Genomic DNA, 11762 nt, shown 5'->3' with positions numbered 1-11762 from the left:
CTTCGACGTTTCGCAATGTCAACTACCGTGGCAATCGCTCCGAAGAGCCAATTCTGGACACGACGAGCCGGCAGGAGAGGGGCTGACATTGCGATCTTTGTTACCTGGCCTTGCTTGAATGTGATTTTAAAGCACTGAGGGCTATTTCCACAAACACTTGCTGCTTTTATTTGTTAATCATATCTTTATGAGGTACTCAAAATTCGTTCATAATGTGCTGTTCTACTGTATCAATGAAATACTGATTGACGTTGATTTTAGAAATGCTGCTGGGGAAAACACTGCACTTGAGATGTAATTTTTTTTTCACTAATTTTCATATTTGTATATTAGAGTAAAACTGAAAAGCTGTATGACGGATGCATTAAAGAGCATTTTAATGCTCGTGCTTCAAAAAGCATAGGCTAATGTAAAAGGCTGTAATTGAACAGGAACTATTACATACTACTACCCTATCCAAAGGCTGTGCCTTTGCTTTGTAGTGATGAATTGAATGTTTTCAATAAATTATCTGAAAAATCGATGATATGTTACGTTGCTATGAATATGTTCTGAATACGTTCTGAACTCTTAGCAGAGGTTTTTAAGAATTACAGTTGAAATGTGATAAGCTTTAGGATTTCTTAACCTGAACTGCATTTCAAAATTTAAACTGCAGAATTGAGCTTAGCAGCAATCCAACTGCTAAAAAAAATAAAATAAAATAAAAAAAAAACAGTGTTCATTTGTCAATCTTACACAGTTTGATACTCTGGACGTGGATGGTGTTTAGTCTGACCCACCCAGCCGTTCCTTGCCAACCGTTTCATTGGAGTGCTTACTCGAGTGCTAAATCGTGGTTGGTGGATCGATTCCAACCAGGGAATAAAAAGGAATCAAGAAGTGAACCGGAATCGACGTCTCTGCCGAGTAATTCCTACTTCATAGAAAGAAGCATTTTCTTTTCGGGGAAACTTTTTTCGTCCCTGTTGGACATGTTCCAGTTACATATAGCCAGGTAATGTATCATTTGAAAAGGTAAATGCCCATGGGGAAGCCCATTTGCAATATCGCAGCAAAAGCAAGTCACTTACAAACTAAACACGCCCCAAGGAAGTGTTCCTTTTAAATGAATAGCAAGGCATTTAGACTTGGTTGGTAAAGCGTGCTGATTGATTTGCTGATTAACGGGTAAGCAATACATTGACTGACAAAGTTTTGACATGTCATTCAAAAGGTCCAGAAGTGCAGTTTAAAACTATTCTGGGAAGGTTAAGGAAGACAGTCTGGAAGTTGCATACTCACTTTGTTCAGTCGACCTTGCTCATCACTCTAATACTTCCACAGTATGGTAAAACATTTGAAAACAAAACACCAGAGAGAGTACCTCTTCGTGACAGTTGAGAATGCAGATTCAAAGAAACCAAAGTCTGTAACAGCAACAAGTTTGAATTCGCAATTAAAGGCCCAGTCACACCTTGACGTTTTAGCCAGCTTATGCCGATTTTTGTAAAACGCTGGTACACGTCGAATACGTTATGGGTACGTTTTGTTTATGTTAAGACCACGCTGAAAAACACTGCCATAAGTGGTATTATGCTGGCTTTAAACGTATGTTTATTTTTATTTTACGACGTATGCCGGCGTATGACTCACACGTTCCGCTACGCTGGCCATAAGTTGTAGGCACGTTATGCGATCGTTGACACGCGTTGAAACACGTTACTTGTAAGTTACTCATAAGTCGAAACACGTCGAGGTAATGCTTAGCGTACCCGAAACTTATTTCTAACCTATGAGTAACGTTTTGTAAGCACGCTACACGAACGTTGTTCACACTTTGCAACAGGTTACTCGAAAGTACTACTACTACTACTACCACCACCAACATCGACATCACTAAATTATCTCGAACTACTACTACTACTACCAACATCGACATCACTAAATTCTCTCAAACTACTACTACTACCACTATCATCGACATCACTAAATTCTCTTGAACTACTACTACTACTACTACTACTACTACTAACATCGACATCACTAAATTCTCTCGAACTACTTCTACTACTACTGCTACTACTACTAACATTGACATCACTAAATTATCTCGAACTACTACTACTAATACTACTACTACTACCACCACCAACATCGACATCACTAAATTATCTCGAACTACTACTACTACTACTACTACCAACATCGACATCACTAAATTCTCTCAAACTACTACTACTACCACTATCATCGACATCACTAAATTCTCTTGAACTACTACTACTACTAATAACATCGACATCACTAAATTCTCTCGAACTACCACTACTACCAACATCGACATCACTAAATTCTCTCGAACTACGACTACTGCTACTACTACTAATACTACTACTACTAACATTGACATCACTAAATTCTCTCGAACTACTACTACTACTACTACCAACATTGACATCACTAAATTCTCTCGAACTACTACTACTGCTGCTACTACTAACATTGACATCACTAAATTCTCTCGAACTACTACTACTACTACTACTGCTACTGCCACTGCTACTGACATTGACATCTACTCAACATGGAGTCTGGAACACTGACGGGTTCCTCTTGTGAAGCCCATTTGTATATAGCAATTCCCCTAAACGCTGCCGATACGGTAGCTGTAAGTTGGAAACAAGTTCAGTAAGTTCTGTGGTCGTCCGGAAGACGTCAATCAAATTCGTCTACATACGCCAATGTGCGTTTGAGATACGTTACACATAGGTTCAAAGCAAGCTACTCATAGGTTCAAAGCACGCTACTAATAGGTTCAAAGCACGTTACTCGTAGGTTAAAAATTAAGTTTCGGGTAGGCTAAACATTACCTCGACGTGTTTCGACTTATGAGTAACTTACAAGTAACGTGTGGCCGACGTGTGTAAACGATTGCGGAGCGTGCCAAGAACTTATGCCAGCGTATGTGGAACTTGTGAGCCGTACATCAAGTACGTCGTAAAATTTTCTGCATGCTTGAAATTTCACGACTTACTTTGACGTACCATGGAATATGACAGCGTACTTCATTGTTTTTCATCGTGCTCCTAACGTATACACAACTTACCCATACCGTATTCGACACATTTTTCATAGGTCGGCATACGCTGGCTAAATCGTCAAGGTGTGACTGCGATGTTGACACTTCCAATTTTCAGGCGGTTATGATTTAAATCGGCGAGCGGCAGGTTTTTAACAGAGAACGCCACGAGTTCGTCAGCGATACGTGCAGTGCGCTATGACCAAGTTAAACTATCGTTGGGCATAGGTTGTGAACGCCGACAACAGGCTAAGCATTCGTTGGTATAAGTTATCTTTAACACAACGAAATGTTCTGTGCCCGTTACTAATACGTTATGCATACGACCAACACGTTATGAATATGACCAAAACTTAAAAAAAAAACCTCAAAACCTCAGCGAACGCCAACGTTTTACGTGCATTTTTATACGTTGCCATTCCTGGCTAAAACGTCAAGGTGTGACTGGGCCTTAACAATTCGAAAGCACTTTCACCCGGGTACGCTGCCTTTCCCTTCCCCTCACGCTGACTTCCCTTCCCCTCCCCTCACGCTGCCTTCCCTTCCCCTCATGCTGCCTTTCCAATCCCTTCCCCTAATGCTGCCTTTCCCTTCCCTTTACGCTGCCTTCCCTTCCCCTCATGCTACCTTTCCTATCCCTTCCCCTAATGCTGCCTTTCCTTCCCCTCACGCTGCCTTCCCATTCCCTTCCCCTAATGCTGCCTTTCCCTTCCCTTTATGCTGTCTTCCCTTCCCCTCACGCTGCCTTCCCTTCCCTTCCCCTCACACTGCCTTCCCTTCCCCTCATGCTGCCTTTCCATTCCCTTCCCCCAATGCTGCCTTTCCATTCCCTTTACGATGTCTTCCCTTCCCCTCACGCTTCCTTCCCTTCCCCCTCCTCACTCTCCTCTCCCTCCTCCACCCCTCTCTTAGTATTCCCATTGGGAAGCAACGAGTGGTATTTGCTAGTAACTCTAATAAATTAAAGACTAAGACACATATTTTCAATATAATGACAGATTAGTGTTTGAAATCATGATTTGAGAAAGATTGGCATTGATTTGAGTGGACTCATACTTTTGTACCCAACTGTGTATCTTCACAATTGTGGAATTCGAGCTTCAGTGTTGCATCCACTCTGGGCTCACATACAAACCACCAGGGGGCGCTATTTCGGCGACATACGTACATACCGACCCACATGCGCAACAGCTGCATTTCAGTGAAAAAAAAGATCATCATCCGAGTTCCAATGGAATTATGGGAACTATGCTCGAACGCCTCGTGAACGAGTTCAACATCCTCACCATTTGTGCTTGGCCGTCCTGTCCCCTTTCTCTGCAGAAAGCGACTCATCTCCGTAAACTTTTCTTGTGCCACTCACAGATCGTTTTTAATCGACGGTGACTGCCTTCCTTATGTCGTTCTGAAGCTTCATTGAATCTGTGGAGAATATGGAGAAGACAAATTTATAATTTTGTGAAAATCATTTTCATAATGATTATTATTTAACTTTTTTTTTACTCTTGTTTTTTTTAGTTTTTAGTTTTTTTTCTCAGCAACCACTTGCCAGATTGACACAAAATTTTCAGGGTAGGAGCGACCCCCACCCCCAATGGAGAACAATTTAATAATTGTGATGTCATAAGTCACGTAATGTGGCCGCCATCTTGGATTAAATCCCAGAAATTAAAACATTATATCTCTGAAACCCCTGATCGGAAAAATTTGAAACTTGGCACATCTCATTTTACCCCCACTGGGGAATGGAGGATTGTAAGGATGATGTCATCAGTGAAGTGGAAGAGCAGCCATAAATGTTTTAATCGAAATCCTTCTTTCCCATTGAGATCCAGTGTATATGGCAAGGCCGTAACATTTTCACCAAATGAGCTTTTGTCATCAAAAATGTTCAACAAATCTTTATTATGAGAGTGTGGAGAACACAAATTAATAAATTTACAAATTTTTAGCACATCTGAACTTTAATCAGGTGAGCTTATGCAATCAAGCAGTGTGCGTGAGTGAGTGAGTGAGTCAATCCGTAAACACTTTAGTCATTATCGCTTGAACCAAACACACAATTTTGATGAAACTTGGCCACAAGCTTCATATCTGATCCCTAATGGAGGTATATTGACCACATCAATCTGCACTCATTGTGGGGATCAACAGGGTTTTTTTTGAACCCCCCCCCCTCCAAAAAAATAGGTATGTGCTCTGTTCTCCGAAACTACACACACGATTTCGATGAAATTTCACCACAACCTCCATCACCTGTGATGTACCAAAGTTTATTGACCGCATCAAAATCTGCACGCATTAAAGGGGTCTACGGGGGGGAAGAGGGTTGAATTCCCCAAAATAGGTATCCGAAACTACTTGCACGATTTTGATGAAACTTGACCACAACCTTCATCCCTGTGACATACTAAAGTGTATCGAATGCATCAACATATGCGCTCATTAAGGAGGTCGATTGGCGGTGGGGGGGTTGACCCTCCCGAAAAAAGGTATTTCATTTCCCTCTTCTCCGAAACTACACACACAATTTCAATGAAACTTCACCACAACCTTCATCACCTGTGATGTACCAAAGTTTATTCACGGCATGACAAAAAAAATCAGGGTCCAAGGGGGTCTGTGGGGCGTTTGTGACTGCTCCTCCTGATCCAGGTGAGCTTCAGGACAGGCAGTCCTTTGTTTTTTTTAACCGTCGTTTCCATCAAGTTCAGTTTGAGTACAAAGCATATGCAGACGGGCTTTGCAATTTCAAATGCTTTCTAGTTAAGTTTTGAATTGCTCAATTTAACTTTTTTCATTGGTTCCTGTATCTGAACGAAATCCAAAAGCTGCACAAGGACAAATCTCTGTCACAAGCTCGAATGAGCTAAGATCCTCGTCCTCTTAATGACGTCATAAAAACGAATATGACGTCATTGTGATGTATTAGGTTTGCGAAAAATAGCTTGATTCCCGCAAACAAAATTCAAACAGCTTGCCTAGTTTCGGAGATAATGGTATAGGCGATTTCCATTAGCGGCGATATTATGACGTCAACTTTTTTCTCGGAAGGATTTCCAAAATCGGAGATGGTTACTGCCTGTGCGTGGGCTTTCTGAATATACATGGCAAGTTTCACGAAGATCCGATGAAAACTCTGGGTTGTGAAACAAAAAATGTCAAAAAATAGGAATGACGTCATAGTGATGTATCGTATGTGCGGTGATTCATCTCTGCTAATGCCCTGTTAGATTCCCACAAACAGAATTCAAAAAGCTAGCCGCGTTTCGGAGATAATTTTTTAGGCGATTTCCATTAGCGGAGATATTTTGACGTCATAACTTTTTTTTCTAGGAGGAATTTTCAAAATCTGAGATGGTTACTGTCTGCGCAGGGAATTTTTACATATGTTTGCCGAGTTTCAGGAAGTTTCGATGAAAACTGGAGGCTGTGAAACAAAAAAAGTCCACAAGAACAACAACGTGAGTAAGGCTTAGAGATCCTCCACGAGGATCTAAAAATGTTGTGCCGTCCGCCTCATTCAGTTTTTCTTTTCAGGAAGAGTCTGCACGGAAAGGTCGACATTGTTATGAAACTCATTGGTTTATAATATGTGGTTGTTTTGATTGAATGAGTGGAAAAGAACAGACATTTGGTTATTTGAATATAGCGCCTTGCATGCCCGACACTCGAAGGCACCAAGTAGGCACAGCGACTTATTGAGTATATGGTATCAGACCTATATCCTGTAGTGTATGGAGGGAGGATTATGATCTCTGGGATAAATGCCACTCTATACTCACTTGTGGAACTTTTGTTTCCTCGGACGAGGAGTCGGTTGCCTTTCTCATGATAATGTCACCTGCTGTGTCACCACAAACAACTCACCAACGGTGTTGGAACAGTCAATCCATCCTCGTGTTGTAAAATGCATTTCCAAACCAAAAGAAATGTTCTTCTATGATTCTTGAGAAATGTTGACAAAAACAACATCATGGTTATTTTATACATTTAAATAAGGCCTGTACAAAAGTTATGTGCAGGACAAAGACATTTGTCGACATCGGTCTACTTTTATACGAATGGCAAAGACATCGGTAAACACAAATACGTGACAGAGATGAGATTTGAACTTGGGTTCCCATTATCACGAGCAAGAGATTGAGAAAGGAACACAAACATACCAAACCCCACATAATGTCAGAAAGAGCATGATAAAGGATCATTCAACTGGAAATCCATTGCTAACCTGGGTTGAGGGTGGGATGTTACCCATGTAGGTAAGCCTAACCTGAGTTGAGGGTGGGATGTTACCCATGTAGGTAAGCCTAACCTGAGTTGAGGGTGGGATGTTGCCCATGCAGACAAGCCTAACCTGAGTTGAGGTTGGGATGTTACCCATATAGATAAGCCTCACCTGAGTTGAGAGTGGAATGTTGCCCATGCAGACAAGCCTCACCTGAGTTGAGGGTGGGATGTTAACCATGTAGATAAGCCTAACCTGAGTTGAGGGTGGGATGTTACCCATGTAGATAAGCCTAACCTGAGTGGAGGTTGGGATGTTACCCATATAGATAAGCCTCACCTGAGTTGAGAGTGGAATGTTGCCCATGCAGACAAGCCTCACCTGAGTTGAGAGTGGAATGTTGCCCATGTAGATAAGCCTAACCTGAGTTGAGGGTGGGATGTTACCCATGTAGACAAGCCTAACCCGAGTTGAGGGTGGGATGTTACCCATATAGATAAGCCTCACCTGAGTTGAGAGTGGAATGTTGCCCATGCAGACAAGCCTCACCTGAGTTGAGGGTGGAATGTTGCCCATGCAGACAAGCCTCACCTGAGTTGAGAGTGGAATGTTGCCCATGTAGATAAGCCTAACCTGAGTTGAGGGTGGGATGTTACCCATGTAGATAAGCCTAACTTGAGTTGAGGGTGGGATGTTACCCATGTAGATAAGCCTAACCTGAGTTGAGGGTGGGATGTTACCCATGTAGATAAGCCTAACTTGAGTTGAGGGTGGGATGTTACCCATGTAGATAAGCCTAACCTGAGTTGAGGGTGGGATGTTACCCATGTAGATAAGCCTCACCTGAGTTGAGAGTGGAATGTTGCCCATGTAGACAAGCCTAACCTGAGTTGAGGGTGAGATGTTACCCATGTAGATAAGCCTCACCTGAGTTGAGAGTGGAATGTTGCCCATGTAGACAAGCCTAACCTGAGTTGAGGGTGAGATGTTACCCATGTAGATAAGCCTAACCTGAGTTGAGGGTGGGATGTTGCCCATGTAGATAAGCCTCACCTGAGTTGAGAGTGGAATGTTACCCATGTAGGTAAGCCTAACCTGAGTTGAGGGTGGGATGTTACCCATGTAGATAAGCCTAACCTGAGTTGAGGGTGGGATGTTACCCATGTAGATAAGCCTAACTTGAGTTGAGGGTGGGATGTTACCCATGTATATTAGCTCCAATAAAAGCAAAACTTCTGAACACATTGGGCTTCATTTCCTCCAATTAAGGTTTGCTGGAATGCAAAACATGTCGTCCTTTCACATTCTTGCCCCAGGAAAAAGTACATTGAAGCTGAAGGACAACAATTTCTCATATTATACGTATCTTCAACAACTAATAATGTTTCTACTCATGGAGGGAAGGCAGGCAGGTCGAATGAGTGGTGGTAGAACACCTCACAGCCATGATGGAGAAAGACAGTGTGGATGGAAGGTCCTGGATTTCAGAAATAGCTGGATATCATATTATTTGGTTGAAAGTAATGTCAGACTCAGTTGGCAGCAGAGCTATGCAGAAATATAAAGCTCTCATTCGATAAAACATGTCCATGCAGTGTCGTCTCTTCATAGCTGAGGCTTGGCTAAACGGAGGGCATATAGCACATTAAAAGCACTGCAAATTTTCCTCCGATGGGGTGGTAGTGAGTTGCAGGTGGAGAACAATAGCTGTTCTGACCATGCGTTCCATATTGCTTTCCCTGGCCGACAGATTCTCAGTCAACCAGTGGTTGTAAGATGTATGGTTCATCTCTGGGAGACTGCATTGCAAAATGGCTAACCAGGAACTCTGTTCTCGATGACCAAAGTACTGCTCCCTCCACATGCTTCCCATCAGTTATAGTCCCATCCATCTCTTTCACTCTATTCCTCTCTTTCCTTATCTATCTCTCTAAGAAGTAAATTATTGCAGAAATTTTTCTGTAAGGCTCACTTGTCTGCGCCTGGATGGGTTTTAGGGTTGTGGAGTAACGGATGAAACCCGAATCCTATCCAGCTTCCTCCTGATGACCCCATCTTCGCTCTTTACTTCTTTAGGTTCCTTCTTGGTCTTCTGTTTGATTAATACTGGGTATACACAGTCAATATGTGCAACACTTTTGTTCTGACATGTCGTTTTACCACCTTGAGCAGAAGCTGAGAGGATGGCATGGAGGTACACAAACTCACTTCCAAGCTATCGAGCTTGGGTTTGAATCCTGACTCAGCTATAGACTGTCATTCCAGTGTTTCGTCGGCAGGGTGATTCACCAATGTGTGTGCCTTCCCTCAGATGGACGTTAAATGGGAGTCCCATCTGCCAGCATTCGGTGGAGGATGTTAAAAAAAATCACATGGTGTCCTTTGCAAAGTGTCGTTGAGCTAATGCCAGAACCATGAATAAATAACAAATTCCTGCCGGAACCAAGAGAAAGCATTGCATCAGTGGCACAGCCGTGCCCTCTGCCAATGATGCTCCCCACAGCCTTGCACTGCATACGAACAAAGAAGACCACCATCAGCATAGTTTTCACATATGCAATGTGCAGGATATGCACAAACACTTCCAAGAGGCTCCTTTCCCTCTCTATCTTCCACCACAGGCCACACCCATTTCATGGATAAAAGTCATATAAAAATTATATCTACACTAATAATTATCAGTGTGCCAGTGCGTCTCCTCCATAACTCCAAGACTATGAAACCTCACAGCCTGAAACTTTGCATGCATACTAAGAGAACACCAAGGTAGTGCAGGATTGAAAATTAGGTGTTAGGGTTAATTTAGCTGCTTGCTGGGTTCTAAATTCGACATTTTCTTTCACCTGTTCAACAATGCCTTAACTTGGAACAAACCACAACACCTTCTGAATGATAAAACACTCATTATTTTTTTTCCCCCCATATTCCTCACCCATATAATCGAATGCCTGATCATCATACCTACAAATCGCTGGATACATCACAACGCTAATAAATGCCTGGAGATGCCAGTGTTCATGGCTTTATTATATTTCCACATGTGGTAAACTAGAATCTCTTAACGTGAGCCAAATTTCAAAATGTAAACTACAGCATTAACCTCAGAAGGAGTTACGAATGCTCAAGAAAAAGTGTTCATTTGTCCAATTCAGACATTGTTTGACATTCTGGGCGTCTCTGGGTGATGTTTGTTAGAAGCGATCGCTAATCGATTACTAAGCCAGCGCAGTCATATTAAACACCATCCGGAGACGTCCGGAGTATAAAACAATGTGTGAATTGGACAAATGAACACTTTTCTTGACCTTATCAGCAGTTCTGACGGTTAATTCCACAGTTTTACTATTGAAAATTGATTCAGGTGAAGAGACTAGAGCTTATCACATTTCAACTGAAATGCTTCGAAACAACCAAATTTGTATTCACACAATATTTGATACTTCAGACGTGTCGAGTCAGTGATTTATTGGACATGTCCGGGTGGCGGTTGTCTCTGGGCGGTGTTTATCTCTGGGCGGTGTTTATCTCTGGGCGGTGGTTATCTCTGGCGGTGTTTATCTCTGGGCGGTGTTTATCTCTGGGCGGTGTTTATCTCTGGGCGGTGTTTATCTCTGGGCGGTGTTTTGTCTCTGGGCGGTGGTTTGTCTCTGGGCGGTGGTTTGTCTCTGGGCGGTGGTTTGTCTCTGGGTGGTGGTTTGTCTCTGGGCGGTGGTTTGTCTCTGGGCGGTGGTTTGTCTCTGGGCGGTGTTTGTCTCTGGACGGTGTTTATCTCTGGACATGTCCAGGCAGTTTGTTTCTGGACGGTATTTGTTTCCAGATGTGTCTAGTCGATGATTTCTCAGACATGTCTGGGCGGCGGTTGTCTCTGGGCGGTGTTTATCTCTGGGCGGTGTTTATCTCTGGATGTGTCCAGGCAGTGTTTGTCTCTGGGCGGTGTTTTATCTCTGGGCGGTGTTTATCTCTGGGCGGTGTTTATCTCTGGATGTGTCCAGGCAGTGTTTGTCTCTGGGCGGTGTTTTATCTCTGGGCGGTGTTTATCTCTGGGCGGTGTTTATCTCTGGGCGGTGTTTATCTCTGGGCGGTGTTTATCTCTGGATGTGTCCAGGTGGTGTTTGTTTCTGGATGGTATTTATTTCCAGACGTGTCCGGGCGGTGGTCATCTCCGGGTGGTGTTTTTCGTATGACCAATAGAAAATGAATTTCAGACATTATTTTGTTTCCATCTTCACTGATATTCTGTGCAGAAGCATTATGATGAGACATTATGAATCATAATTAATGCTCCACCGCACGTCTGCCTTCCATTCCTCTCACCTCACGCTTACCTCCTCCCAACTCCCCCCTCCCCAACCCACCCAACCTCCCCACCACCCTCCATCCCCATAAAAATTAAAAACTGGAAATAAAAATCCGCATTACAGCTGAAATGCCATAACCTCGAGAATATCTTAACCTGAACCGAATTTCAAAAGT

At 42.8% G+C, this 11762-nt stretch overlaps 2 protein-coding genes across 5 annotated transcripts in view; one reads left to right on the top strand and one right to left on the bottom strand.

Annotated features, from left to right (window-relative positions):
* LOC147029312 (integrin beta-6-like) overlaps positions 1 to 523 on the top strand; it is a 137987-nt gene extending 137464 nt beyond the window's left edge. For both annotated transcript variants that reach the window (XM_085872270.1, XM_085872269.1), the window contains one exon: positions 1 to 523. This exon is cut by the window's left edge and continues 28 nt beyond it. In XM_085872270.1, coding sequence (XP_085728396.1) covers positions 1 to 86 — 86 coding nt within the window. In that variant the 3' untranslated portion in view covers positions 87 to 523.
* Positions 1 to 10935, bottom strand: part of LOC147029311 (uncharacterized) — a 55937-nt gene extending 45002 nt beyond the window's left edge. For 2 of the 3 annotated variants that reach the window (XM_085872271.1, XM_085872273.1), the window contains exon 1: positions 4348 to 10935. In XM_085872271.1, coding sequence (XP_085728397.1) covers positions 7266 to 8534 — 1269 coding nt within the window. In that variant the 5' untranslated portion in view covers positions 8535 to 10935 and the 3' untranslated portion in view covers positions 4348 to 7265. The remainder of the gene's footprint in view (positions 1 to 4347) is intronic. The other variant, XM_085872272.1, reaches the window with a different exon arrangement.
* Between the last annotated feature and the right edge of the window lie 827 nt (positions 10936 to 11762).

This window comes from Eptatretus burgeri, chromosome 3 (genome assembly GCF_056783735.1).
Source record: "Eptatretus burgeri isolate ZD-2024b chromosome 3, Ebu_testis_v1, whole genome shotgun sequence".
NCBI lineage: Eukaryota > Metazoa > Chordata > Myxini > Myxiniformes > Myxinidae > Eptatretus > Eptatretus burgeri.
Note: the sequence above shows the minus strand (reverse complement) of the source record. Positions and strands in the feature narration are given on the sequence as shown.